The 27,010-nt window shown below is 43.4% G+C and overlaps 1 protein-coding gene across 1 annotated transcript in view; it reads left to right on the top strand.

Moving 5' to 3' along the window:
* The window catches only part of LOC144680710 (ERO1-like protein beta), an 86,795-nt gene that overhangs the window by 48,769 nt on the left and 11,016 nt on the right, over positions 1–27,010 (top strand). The window contains exons 9-14 of the mRNA XM_078541981.1: positions 2,331–2,342; positions 3,401–3,427; positions 4,605–4,697; positions 13,330–13,576; positions 23,031–23,100; positions 24,709–24,795. Of these exons, the coding sequence (XP_078398107.1) occupies positions 2,331–2,342; positions 3,401–3,427; positions 4,605–4,697; positions 13,330–13,576; positions 23,031–23,100; positions 24,709–24,795 (536 nt within the window). The remainder of the gene's footprint in view (positions 1–2,330; positions 2,343–3,400; positions 3,428–4,604; positions 4,698–13,329; positions 13,577–23,030; positions 23,101–24,708; positions 24,796–27,010) is intronic.

Raw genomic sequence — 27,010 nt, forward strand, 5'->3', positions numbered from 1 at the left:
GTGGAGATTATTGGTGCTTGGTAGCCACATTACACAAACAACAGTCAGAGTAGTGATGACAGAGGGACGATGTGGTGCAGGATTCTCGTGGGGATGTTTGCAGTTGACCTCGCCGCTGCCGCAGCAGCAGTCCACATCCTCTCCAGCCAGCTCCAACGTGCGACTCTCGAACGGTGTGAGGACCTTGATGTCCGGCACTCTATCCCCGGTCTGGGACCTTTCCCATTGATTGTGCGTGATCCTGCATAAAGACAGATGGAGAGAGTGTGAGCAAAGCGCATGCTAGGCCAAATGAGAAGGATGCCAGTCATGTGTGACTGAGTGAAGCCATGGTCGGGCTGAGGAGGCGATTTCCAGAGAAGAGGCCATTTGGAGTTGTGACGATGCATGTGAGAGAGCGAGTGGTGATGTCCCTTGAGCTGGTGGAGAGTGAGACACCAGTGAATGTGATGGGCTTGAGTGTGTGAGTTGAGTGATGAGATGGTTGACTTATCCTGGTGGCACGAATGAGATCATTCCTCCTTTTTCTGTAGTGGATGCCGACCTCTTGTGTGCAGCATTGCCACTGACCACCTCTGCCACCACCTCCAAAGCCAGAGTGGTGAGCCTGATGGGTTTCCTGTGGCCAGAGTGGGGTAGGGGACATCGCGGCGGACCTCCTTGGCATCCAAAAAGCGCCCCAGGGGATGCGTCACTGAATCGGGGGGCTACAATCCTCTTGGCTTTTGGGGCCATTCCTTCACCAGAGCAGTCCTTGGCTGCAAGCATTGAGAACTCTGTGCGCAGCTGCAGTTTAAATATGGCGCCTGGAGTGGGGAATCGGCGAGGTAACGGTGTCGTGGGAAAATTGGAGGCTGGCTGCCAGCGATCCACCGTGTTTCCCGTGACTGCATAATTTGAGGCAGGAAGGGGATGGTACGGCGCGAAAATCCGCCATTGCGGCCAGTGGGTAAAACGTCTTTTTTCATGCCTCCTACTGCATTTAGTGCAAATCTGGGGCGATTCCACCCTGTGTGTCAAAGTATTTCACATTAACTAACTTGCTTGGAAGTGCACTGGTAAGCATGACAGTTGTTTTTCATGCAGCAAGACCCCACAAATGGCAATGAGATGAACGATCAGCTAATCTGTTTTCCATAATCTCAAGGGAAGAATAATTGGCCGCAACGAGACCTGGACAGTATCCAGGCTTGAGCTGACAAGTGGCAAGCAATATTTACACCACACGAGAGCCAGGCAATGACCATCTCCATCGAGAGAATCGAACAATCGCCCCTTGACATTCAGTGGCATTACCATCGCTGAATTCCCCCACGATCAATATCCTGAGGGTTACCATTGACTAGAAACTGAACTGGACTAGCCATATAAATACTGTGATTACAAGAGCAGGTTAGAGGCTAAGAATCCTGTGGAGTAACTCGCTTCCTGACTCCCCAAAGCCTGTCCACCATCTACAAGGCACAAGTCAGGAGTGTGATGAAATACCCTGCACTCATCCAGGCAAGTGCCTGGATGAGTGTAGCTCCAACAACACTCAAGAAGCTCGACACCATCCAGGGCAAAGCAACCCGCTTGATTGGCACCCCATCCACAAAAATTCACTCCCTCCACCACCAATGCACAGTGGCGCACCATCTACAAGATGCAATGCAGGAACTCACCAAGCCTCCTTAGCACCTGCCAAACCCATGACCACTACCATCTAGAAGGTCTCTAGGGTAGCAGGTAGGTGGGAACCTGCAAGTTCCCTCCAAGCCACTCACCATCCTGATTTAGAAATATATCACTGTTCCTTCACTGTCACTGGGTCAAAATCCTGAAACATCCTCCCTAACAGCACTGTGGGTGTACCTACAGCACATGGACTGCAACTGTTCAAGAGGCAGCTCATCACCACCACCTTAAGGACAATTAGGGATAGGCAATAAACACCGGCCTAGCCAGCGACACCCGCATCCCATGAATGGGTTAAAAAAAAACACTGGGCGAATTTCATGTTCTTCAAATAGTAGCATGGGACTGGTATTGTTCCCTAAATCCCTGGGACCGGTAGACAAGCCTTTGTTTAATGGCTCCTGTAATATTGTAGTATACATTCAGTGTTGCACTGGAAGGCCAACCTAGATTGCAGTCTGAAGTCAGAATGAGACTGAAGCCCACAGCCTCCTAAAGAGAGGTAACCAGGTACAAACTAAGCCAGTCTAACTCCATGCATATACCCATGCTAATGTTTTAATTGTTGTATATTGATTTACTTTTTGCAAATATTAAAATTAGTTTTAATTGATCTGAATTTTATTTTTAAAAATAACATTTTCTTTTTTTAGGAAACGACGAGGGTAAGAGCAGATGAGATGGATACAAATACGTGTGAACTAATTTGTTGATGCGACTTCTGCAATTTGGCTTGTAATGGAAACCACTTTTTTGTCCATTTTTTAAAAGAGAAGTATATACCTTTTAAGGTCGGTAAAATTAATTGCCCTAAATGAGTTTCAATCAGAAAAATTATTCAGAATTCAATTTTCATAGTGCGCTGAAATGAAACATTTGTTATCCTATAAATGTAACATCCCCTTTAGGCATTTGAAATGAATGTCCTTTGCATTTTTTAACAAAATGCAACGTGAAAAAGTTTCACCTGTAATGGATGGAATTTAATTATACTTTGTAAATTTTCCTACAATTTATTTATCAATATATTCTATTTATAGGTAAAAGTTGTCCTCAACTGAAGTAAAAAAAAATCTGAACTAGAACAAGGAATTTATTCAAACGGGTTATCTTTATTTGTATATGCTGACTCTGGTGTACAGCACTGCAATATTAATGAAACAAACATGCTTATTGTGCTCCCTTGACTGCTTCCAAAGGAGTCATATAAATTTGTCTTACAGGACTACCCTGATGGCTTGGGTAAATGCGCTCTAATTGATGTAAAAAGCTGTACGGACCAGGAAAATTGCTGGTTCAATCGCTGAATTGTGCTAAGTTAGCTAATCTCAGCTTGGGTGGCAGTAGTGATGTTACAACTGATCTCAGTGTCTCTGATTTAGGGATTGGAAAATTAGGGTTCCTACTATTGGTTGTTGTTCAGTGGCTTTTGCTGCAAGATACATATACGTGTACATTCAATGAGAACAGCTTTAAACTCAGCTGTAATGTCCCACAGCGTCAGCCTGCCTGAACTTTGTTTTGCCTTGCAAATAACCATGACCTTTTTGGTAAGCTTCCAAGGAGCTTCTGATGCAAATGATACAAGCTCCAGTATGAGTTTGTACCTTTAGGAGAGGAGGGAAAAAATGAGTGGAATAATTCCTTTATGTTTCGGTTATGTTGACTGGTAGCATGTTTCATATCTTTTACCATAAATAGTGATTTATTTTTATGTCCACAGGCGAGCCTTTCTACAAGTGGTTGGAAGGTAATAACTGAATACGTGTATGCAACGTTTGAAAAATCTATTAAGTTAAAGCTACCTGGAACAGCCTAATTGAGTTGTTTGACTAGCATGATGGAAATGTAAATAAAGTAATGCAGCCAACATTTTTGAGTGGTTTCCTAATCCACCCATATCTAGCACTGAGCTTCCATGGTTCAGTAGGTGCTCAAGTCTGACGGCAACCATATCTTTTATGATCACGAATTCTTAATGTAATGGAACAGATGACGAAGACAAAAACAAATTACATTCTGTTAATTATTATAAGTTCAAAGACTTTGTTGATGGATTCAGTTCAAAATAAATTTCAGATAGTTCAGTGCCACTAGTTTTAAACCCCTGGGACTTCACAATAGATTAGTTGTAACAAGCCTGCAAGGAATCTTCATAGGGGCTTTACAATTTGTGCAGGACCCTTGTATTTTCTGAATAGCCTTGAGATAGTCACTGTCTTAATACCAATATTCAGAAGGGATCCAAAGATTTTTGATTTAAACCTCTACTCAAATACCTATGAAACATTGAACACTTGCCATCATTATGTATCATTCAGCCTTTATAAGTGAACATCAGTAATATTTATCATATAAAACAATTCATAATGTAAGGTTTTCTATTTATCAGATAAAGTCTTAAGCTGATGTTGAAATAACATGGTTTTTTTGTAACCTGCAAGATTGAGACATCACCTCACTAGTTAAGACACCATTGCCTCCATTGAAGAGCCCAAGCTTCTAATTTATAATTCAAATTGGACAAAAAGCTAAGTTTGTGCTTGTGATTATTTGTCAAAGCTACAGTGGAAGTTTTCTAATGTTAGTAGAGTTAGCAACAGTAATGTTCTTTGGTGTCCCTTAATAGGGAATAAGTGGGTTAAGGAATCTTAAGTGGGATTTCTGGAGAGGTCTTTTTCTTAAAGAAATTGGTTGCAGATACTGGAGTTAATGAAAAGGTTGAAAGATATGGATAATTCTGATCTGCAACTTTAATTTTTTTAAAGAACTCCCCTAAGCTAGTTCATGAAGAAATATCAGAAGCCTTGCAGCTTAATGTGAAGGTAGATTTGTATATTCTGTAAGTAAAATATTATATTTTTCTGTGCAGTAAAATAAGTTAGTACTACTCTGATTTTACTGATTGTGAATTTTCGTGTTTGTAGGTCTATGCCTTGAAAAGAGAGTATTTTACAGGTTGATTTCTGGGCTCCATGCTAGTATCAATCTACACCTCAGTGCAAAGTATCTCCTTGATGGTATGTACAAATAATTCCTTCATTTAAAAAATTGGAATATTTCATTCAGGCCAGAGAACTATTTACTGGTTAAAGTGCAGTATGTTTCACCATGTGAGCTAAAATATTAAGATGCAAATTCTGTGTCATATTTTACCTCTGGTGGGACATGGGAGCTAGGCATTTTCATATACTGACACAAGGAAAATTAACACCTGCAGTTCTTCCTCCTCATTAGTTCAAGAGCAACAGCTTGCCTGTGTATCTTCAAATGGGGAAATGGAAAGGAGAAAAAATTGCAACAATTGCTTTGGATAAGTGAAGGCTTGAATAACTCAGCCAGGTTATCCTATAGCTGAGCCATATAAATCGAGGAGGAATTTTATTTAAAACCTCATTCTGTGCTATTAGTTGATTTCAACTGGTATAGCAGAATAGCAGTGGCACAGACCTCAGCACCAAGGATTAGGGAAAGAGGAATGAACCTGGTACTTGTGTTTGATCTATGCTATCTTATAACCCATGCAAGAAGTACATATATGGGTTTTGAGTAAGGACACACACAAGTATGAGAATCCGTGAAAGCAGCAGCAGGGGTTAAATTGTAACAGGAACCAGTCAGAACCCGAAAAAAAATCAAGTTGTGACATCACAGGGAAGCAGGTAGGTGATGGGAAGTACTCATCAGGCTATCTAAACTAGGCATTAAACTGGTGTGCCTGATCTTTTTTCAAAGTAAGGCTTAATACACCTTACTTGTAGTACTAAGTATTAATAGGATTTATATATATTTGTAAGGTTTACAGGAAAACTAAGTTGGTTAGCGAGGAACTGCTGTTGGGGTGTATGTGTATAGAGTTAAGATTTTAGAAAAACATTTTTAAAAATAATTCTTAAGTAGCTCTTTGTAATTAATTAAGAAACATTAGCAGAAGGGAAGTAAGAACGTCGTGAGTCCATTATTTATTTTATTAAGTGGTAAGATTTATTGGATTACTAAAGTTTAAATTAGTACAGAAAGTGGCGCTGAGAAGAGGCATTGATTTCACTTAAAAATTTAAGAAACTAATTAATTACTTAAGACACAATAAGGATGGCAAGGTGGGTGATGTGTTGTGACTGTCGAATGTGGGAACTTCTGGACCTCAGTGTGATCCAGGGCAAACGCATCTCTTGTAAGTGTCTGCAACTCCAGGAGCTTCACCTCAGAGTCATTGAACTGGAGGCAGAGCTGCGGGCACTGCGACACATTAGGGAAGGGGAATGTTACCTGGATGCTTTGTTCCAGGAGGCAGCCACACCCCTTATGTTGTGGACTTCTGATTTGGTCAATCGTCAGGGACAGGAGGGTGTGACTGCGAATGAAGCAAGTAAGGGGATCGAGAAGGTAGAAATGGAGGAGCCTTAGCCTTTGCAATTGTCCAACAGGCTCGAGGTTCTTGCAGCCTGTATGAATGAAAGCGAAAGCTGCAAGGTGGATGAGGAAACATTACCATGCCACTGTGGTAGGGGACAGTATAGTCAGAGGGATAGGCACGGTTCTCTGCAGCTGAGAGCAAGGAGCAGGAGTCCAGAAGGCTGTGTTGCCTGCCCAGTGCTAGGGTTGAGCACATCTGCTCTGGACTGGAGAAGCAAGCAGAATTGCAGTGGGAGGGGGAGGGGTCAGTGGTTGTGATCCGCATACCTACCAACAACGTAGGTGGAACCAAGAAAGGGGTTCTGCTTAGAGAGTATGACCAGCCAGAGGCAAAATTAAAAAGCAGGACCTCAAAGATAATCATCTCTGTATTATTACCTGAGCCACAAGAAAATTGGCGTAGGGTAAATCAGATCAGAGTTAAATGCGTGACTCATAGATTGGTGTGGGAGAAATGGGTTTTGATTCCATGGACGCTGGTACCAATACTGAGGAAAGTGGGAGCTGTATTGTTGGGACAGTCTTCATTGGAACTATGCTGGAACCAGTGTTCTGGCAGGTTGTATAATTAGGGCAGTAGAGAGGGCTTTCAACTAAATAGTGGGATGAGGGATCAAGTTTAAGAGGATGTGATAAATTAGAGAGAAGGCAAAAGAGCAACGTAGCAATAAGGGCAATGGCGGTAAGAGTGTGGCATGAAGGGACAGAGCATAAAAACTTAATGTGTCAGCAGATAAGGTTTAAGGTTGCAAAAATAATAAAAAGACAGAGTTAAGGACACTATCTGAATGCATGTAGCGTTTGCAATAAGGTAGATGAATTGACAGTGCAATAGAAGTAAACAGATATGACCTAATTGCCATTACAGAGACGTGGCTGCAAGATGACCAAGGTTGGGAACTTAATGTTCAAGGGTATTTGACATTTGGTAAGGATAGAGAAAAAGGAAGAGGTGGAGTTGTGCTGTTAATAAAGGATGGGATTAGTGAGAAAGGATCTTAGATCAGAAGATCAAACTGTGGAATCTGTTTGGTTGGAGCTAAGAAGCAGCAAGCGACAATAAACATTGGTAGGAAACAAAAACAGAAAATGCTGGAAAAACTCAGCAGGTCTAACAGCATCTGTGGAAAGAAAGACTTTCGAGTCCATATGAATCTTCTGAGCAAAAGAGAAGTAAAAATGTGATGAAATTTATACTGTTTAAGGGAGTTGGAGCAGGTAAAGTTGGATAGAAGGCCAGTGTTAGGTGGAGACAAAGAGATTGGCAAAGATGTCATGGACAAAGGAGTGTTAATGGTAGTGGTACTGGCTAAAGGAGGTGCTGACGGTGGCATTAAGGTCAGAAAGCAGAATGTGGTAATAGCAGGACAAGGGTAAGCACCCTGGAAAGAACAACATGAACAAGAGACAGATGGCCCTAATGGCGGGGGGGGAAAGATCGAAAATAGGATAAAAGGTGGGATAAAATAATAAATAAAAATAAGTGGATAAAAATTAAAATGTATACTGAAAAAAGGGGTGAGGATGGAGGAGACAGTTTTTGGTCTGAAGTTGTTGAACTCAGTGTTAAGTCCAGAAGACTGTAAAGTGCCTATTAGGAAGATGAGGTGCTGTTCCTCCAGTTTTTGTTGGGCTTCACTGGAACATTGCAGCAGGCCAAGGACGGACATGTGGGCATGAGAGCAGCATGGTGTGTTGAAATGGCAAACAACAGGAACGTTTGGGTCACCCCAAAGGTGTTCCGCAAAGCGATTACCCAGTCTGCGTCTTCCAATGTAGAGGAGACCGCATTGGGAGCAGCGAATGCAGTAGACCAAATTGAAGGAGGTACAAGTGAAGTGCTGATTCCCCTGCAAGGAGTGTTTGGGCCCTTGGACGGTGAGGAGGTAAAGGGGCAGGTGTTGCACCTTCTGCAATTGCATGGGAAGGTGCTGTGGGAGGGGAATGAGGTGTTGGGGGTCATGGAGGAGTGGACCAGGGTGTCCTGGAGGGAACGGTTCCTACGGAATGCCAATGGGGGGTGGTGTGAAGGGATGATGTGTTTGGTGGTGGCGTCATGCTGGAGTTGGTGAAAATGGCAGAAGATGATCCTTTGAATGCGGAGGCTGGTGGGGTGAAAAGTGAGGACAAGGGGACCCCTTCATGGTTCTGAGAGGGAGAGGAAGGTGTGAGGGCAAAGGCGCGGGAGATGGGTCAGGCACGGTTGAGGGCCCTATCAGCCACAGTGGGGGGGAAACCTCAGTTAAGGAAAAAGGAAGACATGTCAGAAGCACCATTTTGGAAAGTGGCATCATCAGAACAGATGCGACGGAGCTGAAGAAACTGAGAATGAGATGGAATCCTTACAGGAAGTGGGGTATGAGGAGCTGTAGCCAAGATAGCTGTGGGAGTCAGTGAGATTGTAATGTATATTGGTGGACAGTCTTATCACCAGAAATGGAGACAGAGAAGTCAAGGAAGGGAATGGAAGTGTCGGAGATGGACCATGTAAAGGTGATGAAGGGGTGGAAATTGAAAGCAAAATTGATACTTTTTCCCCCAAGTCCAGACGAGAGCATGAAGTGGCACCAAAACAGTCATCGCTGTATCAAAGAAAGAGTTGTGGGAGGGGGCCTGAGTAAGACTGGAACAAGGAATGTTCCACGTCCCAATAAAGAGACGGACATAACTGGGGCCCGTGTGGGTACCCGTAGCCACACCATTTATTTGAAGGAAGTGAGACAAGTTTAAGGAGAAATTGTTCAGTGAGAGAACAAGTTCAGCCAGACAGAGGAGATTGGTGGTGGATGGGGATTGTTCGGACCTCTGTTCAAAGAAGAAGCGAGCGCCCTCAGGCCAACCTGGTGGGGGATGGAGGTGTAGAGGGATTGGAAGAATGGTGAAGAGGAAGCAGTTAGGGCCAGGGAACGGGAAATTGTTGATATGACATAGGGCACCAGAGGAATCGCGGATGTAGGTGGGAAGAGACTGGACAAGGGGAGAAAGAATGGAGTCGAGATAGGAAGAAATGAGTTCCGTGGAACAGGAACAGGATGACACGACGGTATGCCGGGACAGTCCTGTTTGTGGATTAGTGGTACATTAGCAGGAGTTGCTAACAGGCTCCCAATAGCAGTGGTAATGTAGGGCATGGTATAAATCAGGAAATTAGAAGTACATGTAACAAGGGTAACATAATAATAATGGGGGAACTTCAATCTGTTTACAGACTGGGTAAACCTAATTGGCACCAATGCTGTGGAGGATGAATTCCTAGAATGTATAAATGATGCTTTCTAGAACAGTATGTTGAGGAACCAATTAGAAAATGAGCTATTTTAGATCTAAAATTGTGCAATGACAAAGGGTTTATTAATGATCTCCTTATAAAGGAGTTTTTAGAGAAGACTGACCATAATATGATAGAATTTTACATTAAGTTTGACAGTGATGAAATTCAGTCTGAAACTAGGATCCAAATCAAAACATAGGAAACTACGAAGGTATGAGGGGCAAGTTGGCTATGGTAGATTGGGAAACTACATTGAAAGGTATGAAGGTGGACAGGCAATGGCTAGCGTTTAAAGAATTAATACATGGTCTACAACAAATTTACATTCCTTTAAGAAACCCCATTATTTGAGAAAGGAGGGAAAGAGAAAGTGGGATGTATAGACCTTCAGCCTGACATCAGTAGGAGGGAAAATGCTAGATCTATTTTTTAAAAAAACACCCAGCAGGAGAAGTGATCCAACCATGGCTAATGAGAAGCTAAGGGAAGAGGTTTATAAAGTTGCTTAAAATAAAGTAGTAAGCCTGGGGATTGGAAGCATTTTAGAATTCAGCAAAGGAGAACCAAGAAACTGGAAAAAAAAGAGAAAATAGAATATAAAAGTAAACTAACAAGGAACATAAAAATAGACTGTAAAAGCTTCTATAGGTATGTAAAAAAAAAAAATAAGATTAGTAAAGACAAAAATGGGCCCAATACAGGAAAAGACAGGAGAATTTATAATGGAGAATAAGGAAATGGCAGAGAAACTAAACAGATATTTGGTTTCTGTTTTCATGGAGGAGAATACAAAAACCTCCCTGAAATACTAGACAACCAAGGAACTAGTGAGATTAAAGACCTGAAGGAAATCAGTATTAGCTTAAAAAACAAGTAGTACTGGAGAAATTAATGGGACCAAAAGTTGATACATCCCCTGGACCTGATGACCTATGTCCCAGAGTTTTGAAAGAGGTGGCTGTAGAGATAGTGAATGTGTTGGTGGCCGCCTTCCAAAATTCTTAGATTCTGGAACACTCCCTGCAGATTGGAAGGTTGCAAATGTGACCCCATTATTTAAGAAAGATGGGAAAGAGAAAGCAGGATGTATAGACCTTTAGTCTGACATCAGTGGTAGGGAAAAAGCTAGATCTATAATAGCTACAGTGATAACTAGGTAATTAGAAAATAACGGTAGGTTTGGGCAGAATGGATTTATGATAGGGAAATCGTGTTTGACAAACCTGTTGCAGTTTTTTGAGGATGTAACCAGCAGAATAGATAAGGTGAAACCAGTGGATCTATATTTGGATTTTAAGGCTTTTGATAAGCTCCCATGCAAGAGGTTAGTAACCAAAATTAGAGCAGATGGGATTGGGGATAATATATTGGCATGGATTGAGGGTTGGTTAACAGACAGAAACAGAGTAGGAATAAATGGGTCATTCTCTGGATGACGGGTTGTGATCGGGGCACAAGGATTAGTGTTTGGGCCCTAGCTATTCGCAATCTATATCAATGATTTGGATGTGGGGACCAAATGTAATATTTCCAAGTTTGATGACACGAAACTTGGTGGGAATGTGAGTTGTGAGGAGGATGCAAAGAGGCTTCAAGGAAAAACAAATGCAGAGTATCTCTTAAATGGTGAGAGACTGGGAAGTGTTGACGTCCAAAAGGGACCTGGGTGTCCTTGTTTGCTTTCAGTGATTTATGAACATGCAGGTTCAACAAGCAATTAAGGTGGCAAATGGCATGTTAGCCTTTATTGCAAGAGAATTTAAGTACAGGAGCATGAAAGCCTTGCTGCAGTTGTATAGAGCCTTGGTGAGATCACATCTGGAGTATTGTATACAGTTTTGGTCTCCTTATCACAGGAAGGATATACTTGCCATAGAGGGAGCGCAACGAAGATTCACCAGACTGATTTCAGGGATGGTGGGATTGTCCTTTGAGGAGACTGGGCCTGTGTTCTCTAGAGTTTCGAAGAATAAGAAGTGACCTCATTGAAGTGTACAAAATTCGCTCAAGAGCCCGACAGGATAGATGGAGGAAGGGTGCTTCCCCTGGCTGGGGGCATCGAGAACCAGGGGACGCAGTCTCAGAATAAGATGTAGGCCATTTAAGACTGAGAGGAGGAATTTTTTTCATCAGAGGGTGGTGAACCTTTGGGATTCTTTACTGCAGTGGGCTGTGGAGGCTCAGTCGTTGAGTATATTCAAGACATAGATGATAGATTTCTGGATGTTAGATGATAGATTTCTGGACATTAAAGATCTCCAGCGTTATGGGGATCGTGTAGGGAAAATGGACATTCAAGTAGAGCCATCAGTTATGATCTAATTGAACGGTGGGGCAGACTCGAGGGGCCGAATGGCCTACTATATCTACTATGGCTCCTATGTTCCTAACTCGGCTTGTTGGATAGATAGACTGCCAGCATTTCATATCCAGTTGGAAGTTTACCAAACAAACCTTCTACAGGACTAATTTATTTAAATTATTTGATTATCCTTTATCTTGAAGTAAGTTCCAAAAATGTAGATTCTTTATTTTTTTTTTCCCTGTTCATTTGGGCAAGTTATTCAGCAAACAGGCAAAATCATGCTATATTGTCCCTCTTTGTGGGTTTGGTTCCCAATAACCTTGCAAAGCTTTTAAAAAGAGAAAGCAGAGGGAAGTTTTTGTTTTATTCATTAACGGGATGTGGGTTTCGCTGGTTGGGCCAGCATTCATTGCTCACCCCTAGTTGCCCTTGAGAAGGTGGTGCTGAGCTGCCTCCTTGAACCCCTGCAGTCCATGTGGTGCAGGTCTACCCACAGTGCTGTTGGGAAGGGAGTTCCAGGATTTAGACGCAGGAACAGTGATATATTTCAAAGTCAAGATGGTGAGTGACTTGGAGGGGAACTTCCAGGTGGTGGTGCTCGCTGCCATTGCCCTTCTAGATGGCAGTGGTCATGGGTTTGGGAGGTGCTGTCGGAGAAGCCTTGGTGAATTCCTGTAATGCATCTTGTGGATGGTACGCACTGCTGCTACTGTGCGTCAGTGGTGGAGGGAGTGAATGTTTGTGGATGGGGTGCCAATCAAGTGGGCTGCTTTGTCCTGGACGGTGTCAAGCTTCTTGAGTGTTGTGGGAGCTGCATTCATTCAGGCAAGTGGGGAGTATTCCATCACACTCCTGACTTGTGCCTTGTAGATGGTGGACAGGCTTTGGGGAGTCAGGAGGTGAGTTACTCATCGCAAGATCCCTAGCCTCTGACATGCTCTTGTAGCCACAGTATTTATATGGCTAGTATAGTTCCGTTTCTGGTCAATGGGGACAAATCTATTTCTTTTTTCTCACAAGACCAATTAGATGGCAAATGCAGCCACAACCTCCTCCATGAACTGGTGATACTTCAGTCTGTTTTTGGATGAATAGCATGTTGCAAGGATTTTTTAAATATATTGTGAAAACAGAAAAAGTTATTCAAAATAGCTCACTTTCACGACATGGTCAGTAATCTGGCAAAGTGGACTGTTAGCCCACTGTGAAATCCGCTGTGCTTCGCCAGATAACTGTCCAACTGCTGAAGTTAAAAAGTTAACCATCTACTGTTTGTGCTTTAAATGTGAATTTAACAATGATAACTTCTAATCATGTATTTTGGAAAAGTAATACACGTTCGAGAATTCCCACAATAACATTAATGGATAACTCTTCAGCCTCGCCACAGTGCTTTCTTACAACTGGAAGACCAATAACTATTACTGATGCAAACTGTGCCTCTTAATTGAGCATGGGCTGCTGGATTGAAGACTGTGGCATGCTGCGTAGTGAATATATGTTGCACCTTACCAGACGGTCACTGTCTTCATGCACTACAAAATTATGTGCATTAATTAACCCGTAGCAATCACCTTTTTATCTAGGTATTACCAGTGTTCTCATTTTAGCAAAATAGATCGTTCTATCACTTTACCAATTATCTGACCTGTTGTTTCAGATGGATGGGGAAGAACTAGATGGGGACCAAATTTAGAAGAATTCCAATCTCGGTTTCATCCGACTGAAACAAAAGGAGAAGGTCCAAGAAGGTTGAAAAACCTTTATTTTTTGTACTTAATTCAACTGAGAGCTTTGTCCAAAGTAGCTCTGTATTTTGAACGTGCAATTGTCGACTTGTACACTGGAAATGCAACAGAAGATGCAATTACTAAACAACAGCTGCTGGAGGTTCTCAAGGAAACCAAGTAAGAAAAATACTTAAACAATAGATGTGACACAAGAATGATTGTGCAAAATTATTTAATTTTTAACCATCATTTTAAAACTCAGCTTTGCAAAGTATGGAAATAAAAGAAGTCGCAGGCATTTGTTGATCTCCATGGGCAAAATTTTGCCCTTGGCGGGCAGGCTCGGTGGGGGCGGTCAGGAAACCGACTGCCGCCCGGGATCGGCACCGGACAGCGATTTCACACTGGCAAGCCAATTAAGGCCCCCACAGTGTGAAACATGAGCGGCAGCGCTCGGCGCTGCCTGTGCGGGTGGGGAAAGGAGGCCGAGCGGACTGAGCGTGAATTTTGCGCATGCACGCGAGTGAGCATTTCATAATCTCCCTGAGACATAGAGCTGCCACAGGGAGATGAAGCGCTGTTTTAAAAAAAAGAATAAAAATGTAATAAAATGTCCCCTCATGTGACTCTGTCACATGAGCAGGGACATGTTATTAAATCAACTGTAAAACTTATTTTTATCTTAAAATAAAAGCAAAATACTGCAGACGCTGGAAATCTGAAACAAAAATAAAAATAGCTGGAAAAACTCAGCAGGCCTGACAGCATCTGCGGAGAGAAATACGGTTAACATTTCGAGTCCGTATGACTCTTCATCAGAACTGAGGAAATAGGGAAATGGGGTGAAATATAAGCTGACTGAGGGGGTGGGACAGGTAGAGCTGGATAGAGGGCCAGTGATAGGTGGAGGCAAAGAAGAGATTGCCAAAGATGTCATGAAAAAAAGGGCAAAGGGGTGTTGACGGTGGTGATATTAACTAAGGAATGTGCTAATGGGGACATTAAGGGTAGAAAGCAGGACGAGCAAGTAACAACCCTAGTGGGGTGGGGGGAAGGGATCTAAATAGGCTAAAAGGTGGAGATGAAACAATGGATGGAAATACATTTAAAAATAATGGAAATGGATGGGAAAAGAAAAATACATTAAAAAAGATAAATTGTTGGAAAAAGGGGGATCGGAAAGGGAATGGGGATGGATGAGAGAGTTTATGATCTGATGTTGTTGAACTCTATGTTAAGTCCGGCAGGCTGTAAAGTGCCTAGTCGGAAGAGGAGGTGCTGTCCCTCCAGTTTGCGTTGAGCTTCACTGGAACATTGCAGCAGACATAGGATGGACATGTGGGCATAAGAGCAGGGTGGTGTGTTGAAATGGCAAGCAACAGGGAGGTCTGGGTCATGCTTGCGGACAGACCGAAGGTGTTCCGCAAAGCGGTCACCCAGTCTGCGTTTGGTCTCTCTAATGCAGAGGAGACTGCATTGGGAGCAGCGAATGCAGTAGACTAAATTGAGGGAAGAGCAAGTGAATTGCTGCTTCACTTGAAAGGAGTGTTTGGGCCCTTGGACAGTGAGGAGGGGGGGAAGTAACGGTGGCAGGTGTTGCACCTTCTGCGGTTGCATGGGAAGGTTCCGTGGGAGGGGGTTGAGGTGTAGGGGGTGATGGAGGAATGGACCAGGGTGTCCCGGAGGGAACGATTCCTGCGGAATGCTGCTGGGGGGGGTGAAGGGAATATGTGTTTGGTGGTGGCATCATGCTGGAGTTGGCAGAAATGGCGGAGGATGATCCTTTGAATGCGGAAGCTGGTGGGGTGATAAGTGAGGACAAGGGGGACCCTATTATGGTTCTGGGAGGGAGAGAAAGGTGTGAGGGCGGATGCGCGGGAGATGGGCCAGATACGGTTGAGGGCTCTGTCAACCACCGTGGGTGGAAAACCTCGGTTAAGGAAGAAGGAAGACATGTCAGAGGAACTGTTTTGGAAAGTGGCATCATCAAAACAGATGAGGCGAAGGAACTGAGAGAATGGGATGGAGTCCTTACAGGAAGCGGGGTGTGAGGAGCTGTAGTCGAGGTAGCTGTGGGAGTCGGTAGGCTTGTAATGAATATTGGTGGACAGTCTATCACCAGAAATTGAGACAAACGTCAAGGAAGGGAAGGGAAGTGTCAGAGATGGACCATGTGAAAATGATGGGTGGAAATTGGAAGCAAAGTTAATAAATTTTTCCAGGTCCAGACGAGAGCATGAAGTGGCACCAAAGCAGTCATCGATGTACCGAAGAAAGAGTTGTGGGAGGGGGCCTGAGTAAGGTTGGAACAAGGAATGTTCCACATACCCCATAAAGAGACAAGCATAACTGGGGCCCATGCGGGTACCCATAGCCACACCTTTTATTTGGAGGAAGTGAGACAAGTTTAAGGAGAAATTGTTCAGTGAGATAACAAGTTCAGCCAGACGGAGGAGAATAGTGGTGAATGGGGATTGTTCGGGCCTCTGTTCGAGGAAGAAGTGGAGGGCCCTCAGACCATCCCGGCGGGGGATGGAGATGTAGAGGGATTGGACGTCCATGGTGAAGAGGCGGTTGGGGCCAGAGAACTGGAAATTGTTGATATGTCGGGCATCAGAGGAATCGCGGATATAGGTGGGAAGAGACTGGACAAGGGGAGAGAGAATGGAGTCAAGATAGCAAGAAATGAGTCCCGTGGGGCAGGAACAGGCTGACACGATTGGTCTGCTGGGACAGTTCTGTTTGTGGATTTTGGGGAGGAGTTAGAAGCGGGCTGTCCAAGGTTGGGAGACTGAGGTTGGAAGCTGTGAAGGGAAGATCTCCAGAGGAGATGAGGTCAGTGACAGTCCTGGAAACAATGGCTTGATGTTCAGTGATGGGGTCATGATCCAAGGGGAGGTAGGAGGAAGTGTCTGTGAGTTGACGCTTAGCCTCTGCGAAGTAGAGGTCAGTGCGCCAGACAATAGCACCACCCTTGTCAGCAGGTTTGATGGCAAAGTCAGGGTTGGACCTGAGAGAATGGAGTGCAGCAAGTTCAGGGAGACAAGTTAGAGTGGGTGAGAGGAGCAGAGAAATTGAGACAACTGATGTCACGCCGACAGTTCTCAATGAAAAGATCAAGAGCAGATAAGAATCCAGAGGAAGAGGTCCAGGTGGAGGGAGAATATTGGAGGCGGGTAAAAGGATCCATTGAACAGGGAGAGGACTGTTGCCCAAAGAAGTGAGCACGGAGACGAAGGCGGCGGAAGATGAGTTCAGCATCGTGCCGAGCCCGAAATTCATTGAGGTGAGGGCGTAAGCGTATTAAACTGAATCCTTTGCTGAGCACTGAATGTTCAGCATCAGAGAGGGGAAGGTCAAGGGGTATGGTGAGTACACGGCCGGGGCTGGGATTGGAAGCCGGGATGGGGTCAGAGAGATGGGCAGGGGTGGAGGATCCTGGGTGGGCGTTGATGTCGATGAGTTGTTGGAGCTTGCGTTCCTTTGCACCTGAAAGAGACACAGTTTCTTGTTGAGGCGTTGGATGAGACGAAGAATAAAATGAAACTGGGGGAAGGACAGCTTAGAGATGGCGTGAGTCGGTGCTGCCGGAGGGTGAGGTCGAGTGTGTTCATATGGCAGCGCATGGCACTGACTGTGGATCTCAGGATGCGACGAGAACAGCAGTCCGAGGAGCGCTGTATGTCCCGGAGATGCCTGTAATCCTGGGTGGGTTCTAAACATGAGGGACGGAACTTCAGTTGGAATCCACGTGGGGTAGGTCGGAGCCAGAGACAGTCACTGAGGAAGGAAATATGGCTGTGAAAGCGAGTTTTAGTAAACACCTTGTCACACACCAAGAGAGAAATGGAAAGCAGTGAAGGTGAACAGGGCAAAAAAGACCAGCGGAAATCCTGTGGAAGAGAAGAGCAGTACTTCTTCAAGGTAGGCATTCCTGGAAGAGAAGTTGCAGTCAATTAAACACTAAGATAAAAGCAAAATACTGCAGATGCTGGAAATCTGAAATAAAAATAAAAATAGCTGGAAAAACTCAGCAGGTCTGACAGCATCTGCGGAGAGAAATACAGTTAACGTTTCGAGTCCATATGACTCCATCAGAACTGAGGAAATAGAGAAATGAGGTGAAATATAAGCTGTTTGAGGGGGGTGGGACAGGTCGAGCTGGATAGAGGGCCAGTGATAGGTGGAGGCAAAGAAGAGATTGCCAAAGATGTCATGGACAAAAGGACAAAGGGGTTTTGACGGTGGTGATGTTAGCTAAGGAATGTGCTAATGGGGACATTAAGGGTAGAAAGCAGGATGAGCAAGTAACAGATAGCTCTAGCTGGGGGTGGGGTGGGGGCAAGGGATCGAAATAGGCTAAAAGGTGGAGATGAAACAATGGATGGAAATATATTTTAAAAATAATGGAAATGGGTGGGAAAAGAAAAATATATTAAAAAAGATAAATTACTGGGAAAAGGGGGATCGGAAAGAGGGTGGGTATTTTTATTTGCTTTTGTAAACCTCATCCCGCCCGTGAATGAGGTTTCCAAAAAAATGCAAAAGCCGCATGGCCTTTTCACCTGCCTGCCAACCATTAGGTTGGATGGGCAGTGAAAAATTTAGGTTAATTGATTATTTAATGGCCTTAACAGGCCTTTTAATTGTTGGCGGGCGCGCTGCAGGCTCCAGCGTGCGCGCGCCGACTGAACTATCGAGCTCGACCGACGTCAACACACGTCATTTTACGCTCGAGCGGGTTGGGCACATGCCTGCCCATTTAGCAAAAATTTCTGCCCCATGTTGCCATCCCACAGCAAGTGGCTGATGAAATTGGTGGCTAATATGTATCCTGTCCTCAGTTACCAACTTTACTTTGGTAATTGATTTATCAAATTTAGTAGTTGTGTGACTGCATATGCTCTTTGCAGGCTGTGATCAATGATCTCGTACAGCTGGGACTTAAATGTCTTCCAATAATCTCAGCTAATAAGACTTGAATTGTAGTATTTCTGAGAGTAAATTGAAATCCTATTATGAGAAGCAGAAACACCAGCATAGACCTTTTGGGCTGAATGACTTGTTTTGTGCTGTAAAATTCTATGCAGTTAGATGAAACCAAAGGTTTGCTCCTCTGGGAATGAACCAGTAAATAACAACAACTTGCATTTATATAGAGCCTTAATCATAGTAAAATGCCCCAAGGTTTTTCATAGCAACCAATAATCAGACAAAAATTGACACCAAACCACTATGTTCCTACCAATTGACCAACTCTGAGTTTCCTGCTATTCCACATTACCCTCTTAAAAATGTATGCTTCCTTGGAAATAAGGTGCACATTATCCACAACCTAGATCAGTCCATCAGTCTCTGGGACCTTACCAAAACTTGGTGTTGGTGGCATGGCTCTCTTCAGGTCCTTTGACCTGGCACCTTATTCCTCTACCACCACCCTTTCAGCATCTCTTGTATGCTGCGCACTTATCCAAGAGGCCAGGGCATGTCTGAGCTGTGACTTTCACAGTTCCTTCTTTCCTTTAACATAGGTGTGCTGCTTGCTTCAAGCACCTCTATGTTTGATGCCTTCCCTCTTTTTTAGGAGAAAAGCTATCCCTCAGCTCCCTATTCAACAAGCTCCTAAACTCCTAACTTCCTATCCTCCAGCCTTCAATCCACCAAGAGACATCTTTGTTCCTTCCTGCCTTAAAGACTTTCCCATCCCTTCCAGGATCCTTGCTATCTTTCATCCCTTTGGTAAAATTCTCCTTTCTATCTTCTGAAAGCAGTGTGCACGTTGTTCATCGGCAAATAAATTGTGTGCAAATGGTTCAGTCTTTGGAAGCAATATTTTACCTCCCTCTCCTTATTCGAAGGGTATGCACAATAGCAATAACAACTGAAATAAGGATATATTAGGGCAGATGACTGAAAGCTTTGTCCAAGAGGTAGGTTTTAAGGAGCATCTTAAAGGGAGAAAGCAAGGTAGAGAAGTTGGAGAGGTTTAGCAAGGGAATTCCACAACTTGGGGCCCAGGCAGCTGATGGCATGGCCACCAGTAGAGGACCAATTAAAATCAGGGATGCTCAAAGGGCCAGAATTAGAGGAGCACAAATTGGAGGGCTAGTAGAGATTACAGGGATGGGGAGGAATGAAGCCATGGAGTTATTTGCGTACAAGGATGAAAATTTTTAAATGGAGGCTTTGCTTAACTGGGAGCCAGTGTAGATCAGCAAGCATTAAGGGTGATGGGTGAACCAGATTTGGTGCAAGTTAGGATACAAGCAGCAGTTTTGGATGACTAAGTATTCGAAGGGTAGAATGTGGGAGGTCGGCCAGGAATATATTGGAATAGTTAAGTGTAGAGCTTACAGCAGCAGATCAGTGAAGTACGGATGGAGTCAAGTGATGTTACAGAGGCGGAAATAAACCATCTTAGTGATGTCCTGGATATGTGGTCTTCTGCTTACTTGGTCAAATATGATGCCAAGGTTCCGAACAGCCTGCTTCAGCCCCAGACACTTGTCTGGGGGAGGCTGGGGTTGGTTATTGGAAAATGTTTGTCAAGGGGTTCAAAGGCAATGGTTTTTGTCTTCCAAAATAACAGGGGTGAGACTTCTGCTCATTCACAGGCAGTGTTAATTTGGAGACAATTTGGAGAGGTGATGGTGAGGTAAAGCTGGGAGTTGAGAGAACATGTGGAAGCTGAAACTGTTTTCAAATGTTGTCACCCCATGGATGAGAAATAGGAGGCCAAGGGAAAACCTTGGACACCAGAGTGAGATCAGGAAGAGAAGATATTGCAGGTGGTTCTTTGCCTATGATTAGATACTTTAATTGATGACTGACCATCTGCATTTGCCCAGCTTAGAATAGCCAATATCTTTGGGCCGTTCCACAGAGTCGTGCTAGTGTTACTGATTCCATCGTTCTCCTTCACCTTCATATTCTTAAATTGTATTTGATCCTGAGTTGAGCCTAAATCTCTCAAGCTATGCACCACCAAGATCACTTTCTCCACCTCAACCACTCAAGTATTTACATCCAGTGCATGCACATGCATGGCACATGCTCCCAATTATATACCCCTTGTCTGAACATTGTAGTCATTATATGCTGTTAATGTAGTAAATGTATTTTTTTATATATATGCCAATCCTGTAGCTAGGCTGATCCAATGGTGCAAAGCCAGTGCGATCCACAGTGACCACATCTGCAGCAAGTGTTGGCTGCTCGAGGAACTTCAGCTCAGAGTTATTGAGCTGGAATCCGAGCTGCGGACACCGTGACACATCAGGGAGGGGGAGGGTTATCTGGACACTGTTTCAGGAGACAGTCACACCCCTTAGATTAATGACAACAAATTCGGACCGTGGTCAGGGACATGAGGGTGTGACTGCGAGTGAGGCAGATATGGGTATCCAATAGGTACAATGTTCTTGCTCCCGGTGTGGATGAGGGCACAAACTGCAGGGAGGATGAGTGAACTGACCCACAGCACCGTGGTACAGAGCGCTATTCAAGTGGGGGGAGAAAAGAGAAATGTAATAGTAATGGGGGATAGCATAGTTAAGGGAATAGATACTGTTCTCTGCAGCAAAGACAGAGTCCCGAAGGCTGTGTTGTCTACCTGGTGCCAAGTTTAAGAACATCTCCTCTGGGCTGGAGAGGAACTTGAAGTGGGAGGGGAAGGATCCAGTTGTCATGGTCCACGTCGGTACCAACGACATGGGTAGGACTAGGAAAAAGGTTCTGCTGAGGGGCTATGAGCAGCTCGGGGCTAAATTAAAAAGCAGAACCACAAAGGTGGTAATCTCTGGATTACTACCTGAGCCACGTGCAAATTGGCGTAGGGTAAATAAGATTGGAGAGATAAATGCGTGGCTCAAAGATTGGTGTGGGAGAAATGAGTTCTGATTCATGGGGCGCTGGCACCAGTACTGGGGTAGGAGAGAGCAGTTCCGTTGGGATGGGCTTCATTTGAACCATCCTGGGACTAGTGTCCTGGCGAATCGTATAACTAGGGTTGTAGATAGGACTTTAAACTAATTAGTGGGGGGTAAGGTTCAATTGAAGGGAAGTTTAAAAAATCAAAAGGAAACGAGAGAGCAGAGGTGTAGAGTAATGAAGAGGCAAATGATAATCAAAGTGTGACAGGAAGGGGCAGAAAATATAATCAGAAGAGTGCAGCAGAAATTAGAAGCAGAGTGAGTAATAATGGTAAAAAGTTAAAGCTTAAGGCTCTTTATCTGAATGCATGCAGCATTTGTAACAAAATAGATGAGTTGATGGCACAAATAGAAATAAATGAATATGACTTGATAGTTATTACAGTAACGTAGTTGCAGGATGACCAAGACTGGGATCTGAATATTCGAGGTTATTTGACGTTCTGGAAAAATAGGCAAAAAAGGTAAAGGAGGTGGGGTAGCTTTGTTAATAAAGGAAAGTATCAGTGCAGTAGTGGTTAGTGATATAGGTGCAATAGATTGTGACGTGGAATCAGTTTGGGTGGAAATAAGGAATAGCAAAGGGAGGAAGTCACAGGTGGGAGTCATCCATAGGCCCCTGAAGAGTTGCCTCACTGTAGGACAAAGTATAAATCGGGAAATAATGGAGGCGTGTAAGAACAGCGCTATAATTGTCATGGGTGATTTTAATCTGCATGTTGACCGGAAAAAATCAGATCGGCAGGGGTAACATGGAAGATGAATTTGTAGAGCACATCAGGGATTGTTTCTTAGAGCAATACGTTGCAGAACCTACTCGGGAACAGGCTATTTTATATCTAGTAATGTGTAATGAGACGGGATTAATAAGAGACATCGTAGTTGAGGATCCTCCGGGGGTAGCAATTCAAATTCAGTTTGAGATCGAGCAACTTGGGTCTCAAACAAGTATCCTCAGCTTAAATAAGGGCAATTATAGGTATGAAGAAAGTTGTCTAAAGCAGGCTAGGAAAATAGACTAAGGGAAAGGTTAGTGGATGAGCAGTTGCGGACATTGAAGCATTTAATATCACTGGCTACTTATTCAGAGGCTCAAGCTAATTCTGTGGGGAGCATGTGTTCAAATCCCACCAGTGCAGCTGATAGAATTTAAATTCAATTAATAAATCTAGAATCGAAAACTAGGCTCAGTACACGAATGTCCTTTAGGGAAGGAAATCTGCCATCCTTACCTGGTCTGACCTACTTGTGACTCCAGACCCACAACACTGTGGTTGACTCTTAAATGCTCTCTGAAATGGCCTACCAAGCCACTCAGTTCAAGGGCAATTAGGGATGGGCTACAAATGCTGACCTTGCTAGTGATGCCCACACCCTATGAAAGAATAAAGAAGAAATTACTGCAGTGCTTTTGAAATTTGATTCAGCATTATTGTGTTTATATTTGGACTTCCAAAAGTTTTCTATTTAACATATCGTGTAATGCATAAAGCTTAAAAATGCGATATTGTAATTTTTAAAAAAAAATTCTAGAGTATAAATGGTATTGTTTTCATTGCACATTTGAAAAGATGGTAGATTAAAGCAGATTTTCTCCACTTGATAGACCTGCATGTTCAAAATTTGGGTGTAAGTATTTGAATTCAAATTAGCATCTCGTATTTATTCTGAATCCTGTAAACCATTTTCCTTTGTAATAGGTCATTTCCTATGCATTTTGATGAGAAGTCCATGTTTGCAGGCAACAAGAAAGAGGCTAAAACACTGAAGGTAAAGTGTTGGCATAGTATTTTGTGTAAGAATATTAATAATACAAAATAATTCAGGTTTCTTTGAGCTAATGCACGTGATAAAGTTTTGTGTGATTGATTGAAAGTTAGATCATCCATCCTTTTCTCAATTGTTAAATATATTCAAGAAGGTCGTTGATCGATTTTTGGGTACCATAGGATATAGTGTGTGCTGCAAGGCGGAGTTGAGGTAGATCAGCCAAAGCTCAAAAGGGCCAAAATGACCTACTTCAATTCTCTTTTTTTTCAGCGTTTCCCTCTTGGTGTATTGTTCTTGCATTTTGGTTTCCATAGAAATGTTACCATAATTGAGCTGTGCTTGTCTGATTGTACAGGGATATTTTTCTCTCTCTCTCAATTCCTCACCCAGTTCTTTACGCCTGTCCTCCTGCCACCATCTCAAGCTTGGATTCCCCCTTGGATAAGCCCACAGCTTCTTTCTGAGCCTCCCTTCCTGACTATAGCTTCCATCACCTGCCCAGCTCAAACTCTTGCTGTGGCCCACATCACCAAATCTTGGGTTGGTCTTTCCCCTTGCTACTCTGTTACTTTTCCTGTCTTTGAGCACCTCACCTTGTTCCACCCCTCTGACCTTTGTCCTTAATATATCCATTGTCTGCCCACCCCAAGATCCACCGAGTTTCTCTTTGACATACCTTCTCTTGACCTCTGCACCGAGGAGCTCCTCATCCTCTGTGAATCCGGTTTCCATCTCTGCTCCCCTCATCCTCTCTCTCAAACTTTCCCTCCATATAAACTCTTTTTGGTGTTCACAGCTGCATCATTCTGCCATCTTGCTTTAACTCTCTACTCCCATAATTAACTCCAACTACTTCCTTTGGATCCTTCAGCACCCGTATTCTCCTTCCCACTTCCAACCCCATTTTGACCCTTCAGTCACCTCTATATTTTTATATCTGTTGATTTACTGCATGTCCCCATCTTTGCCTTGAGCACTTTGGGCCCTTAACTCTGGACTTCACTCTCAACTTCTCCATCTATTCACTTTTATTTCCTCCTTTCACATCCAGCTCTTTGACCATGCTTTATTTACACCCCCCGTTATCGCCTCCTTTGGCTTGATGTCAATTTTTATCTGATGACTCTTTGGGACCTTTTTCAGTTTAAAGGTGCTAATAAATGTTGCTGTTGCCAATTGCTCTATCTTTAGTCCCATTCTAAACAATCCACACAAGGATTAATTTCAAGAACCTTCAGCAAGCAATCAAACAGAGGCACTGTTGCTGAATTGGAGAAGAGACATTGAATGGAAGAGAATCTCTTTTTGCACCCTGCTGCGCATGACGCAGTGTACAGTGGCAGTTGGACTCTTGAGTGCCTGACTGAAATGAAAGGAAAATAAAGACAAGGCTCAGAGAATGGCACTCAACAGAAATCTAATGGTGATTTAAGATCCTACTGAAATACATGCATCTCCAACTTGCAATGACCAAGAAATTGAAGATTGAAGGAAATACACCCTATGTTATATGTTTCATAGTGCCTGCTCAACCTGTGCTAACTGAAATCAATCTTATACAAAGTTAAATGCAAGTGATGAATTGTGATTTTTAATCCTTTTTTATAGGAGGAATTCAGGCTCCATTTTAAGAACATCTCTCTCATAATGGACTGTGTCGGATGTGACAAGTGCAGATTATGGGGTAAACTTCAGGTTTGTTTCACGTAATATTCCTGAGTAATGCAAGCAATTTGGAGAACAATCAATGCTGATTAAAAACATTGCACAAGCAAATGGAATTTTGCAATAAAGCAGTCGTTCTCAGACTGCTGGGAAACACTGAGGTGAGAAATGGAGCAGGTCAAAACCCGCTGCACTGTCATTAGTGGGAACATGACAGAGCGTACAATTTGCAGTGCAGACTTCCTGAGATGCAGCCTTTAAAGCAGTAGAGGAATACTTTGTTTTGTTCCCTTATACCATTTCCTAATTTCATAGTGACTGATAAAGGCACCACAAGTTGAACAGTTAGTTCTTTTTCTACAAAATATTAACAAATTGAAACTGATCCACCACTGTCGAGCACTCCCACATTGGCAAGTAAATGTTTTTCTATAACCTGAACTGTTGACTCTGTCACTTTAATGCATGGGAAGAACCTTGACACAAAAAGCAACTCTCAAATATGGCTATGGATAATTTTTTTAAAAATGACATTTTATTCCATTTATCAAAGAAACAGTTATCATCAAAATTACTTGGTATGTTACATAGAATTACATAAAATACACAGCACGAAATCAGGCCTTTTGACTCAAACAGTCCACGCTCCACTCAAACCTCCCTTCCTCATCTAATGCTATCAGCATAACCCTTAATTTATTTTCTTCTCCCTCATACGCTTCTCTTTGTTGCGCCTATGCTGCTAACCTCAGCTGCTCCCTGCTGTAGCAAACAAGGTTTGTCTTTTTTTTAGGTGCGCAACGTGTTCATTTAAGTACATGGTACCTTTAAATTATTTTTCATGGCCAAGTATCTTTAGTAGGACTTGAGCATGGCATGTGCGGTGACTCACGAGTTTTCTTTATTCATCATGGGATGTGGGCATCGTTGGCTAGGTCTACATTTATTGCCCATCCTTAATTGCCCTTGAGAAGGTGGTGGTGAGCTACTACCTTGAACCCACAATACTGTTAAGGAGGGAGTTCCAGGATTTTGACCCAGTGACAGTAAAGGAATGGAAATATATTTCCAAATCAGGATAGAGTGGCTTGGAGGGGAACTTCCAGGTGGTGGTGTTTCCATGTGTCTGCTGCCCTTGTCCTTCTAGATGGTAGTGGTCGTGGGTTTGGAAGGTGCGATCTATGGAGGCTTGGTGAGTTTCTGCAATGCATCTTGTAGATGGTACACACTGCTGCCACTGTGTGTCGGTGGTGGAGGGAGTGAATGTTTGTGGATGGGGTGCCAGTCAAGTGGGTTGCTTTGTTCAGGATGGTGTCAAACTTCTCGAGTGTTGTTGGAGCTGCACTCATCCAGGCAAGTGGAGAGTATTCCATCACACTCCTGACTTGCGCCTTGTAGATGGTGGAAAGGATGTGGCGAGTCAGGAGGTGAGTTACTCGCTGCAGTATTCCTAGTCTCTGACCTGCTCTTGTAGCCATAGTATTTATATGGCTAGTCCAGTTCAGCTTCTGGTCAGTAGTAACCCCCCTGAATGTTAATAGTGGGAGATTCAGCAATGGTGTTGCCATTGAATGTCATGGAGTGAGGTTAGATTCTCTCTTGTTGTAGATGGCTATTGCCTGGCACTTGTGTGGCATGAATTTTACTTTCCACTTGTCAGCCCAAGCCTGGACATTGTCCAGGTCTTTTTCCATTTGGGCATGGACTGCTTCAGTATCTGAGGAGTTGTGAATGGTGCTGAACATTGTGCAATCATCAGCGAATATCCCCACTTCTGACCTTATGATGGAAGGAAGGTCATTGATGAAGCAACTGAAGATGGTTGAGCCTAGGACACTACCCTGAGGAACTCCTGCAGTGATGTCCTGGAGCAGAGATGATTGTGATCATGGAAGCATGCACTCTGTCTACTCTATCAAAACATTTCATAGTTTAAGGACCTGTATTAGATCACTCCCCTTTTGAAGAGCAAAGAAACCAAGCCTATTCGTCTTTACCTTATAGCCTTGACCTTGCATATCTGGTTTAATCCTTGCAAAGCTATCTTGCACCTCTTCCAGTGCCTTTAGATCTTTTTTATAATATGGTAATTAGAATTGTACTCTGCACTCCCATGTATGGCCTATGGTCTAACCAAGGTTTGATATGAGTTCTCTACTTCTCAAATATCTCTCTCTAGAAATAAACCCTCCTGCTTGGTTTGCTTTATTAACCTGCATTGCTACTTTTAGTGATTTGTATATTT

This window comes from Cetorhinus maximus, chromosome 5, assembly GCF_964194155.1.
Source record: "Cetorhinus maximus chromosome 5, sCetMax3.hap1.1, whole genome shotgun sequence".
NCBI lineage: Eukaryota > Metazoa > Chordata > Chondrichthyes > Lamniformes > Cetorhinidae > Cetorhinus > Cetorhinus maximus.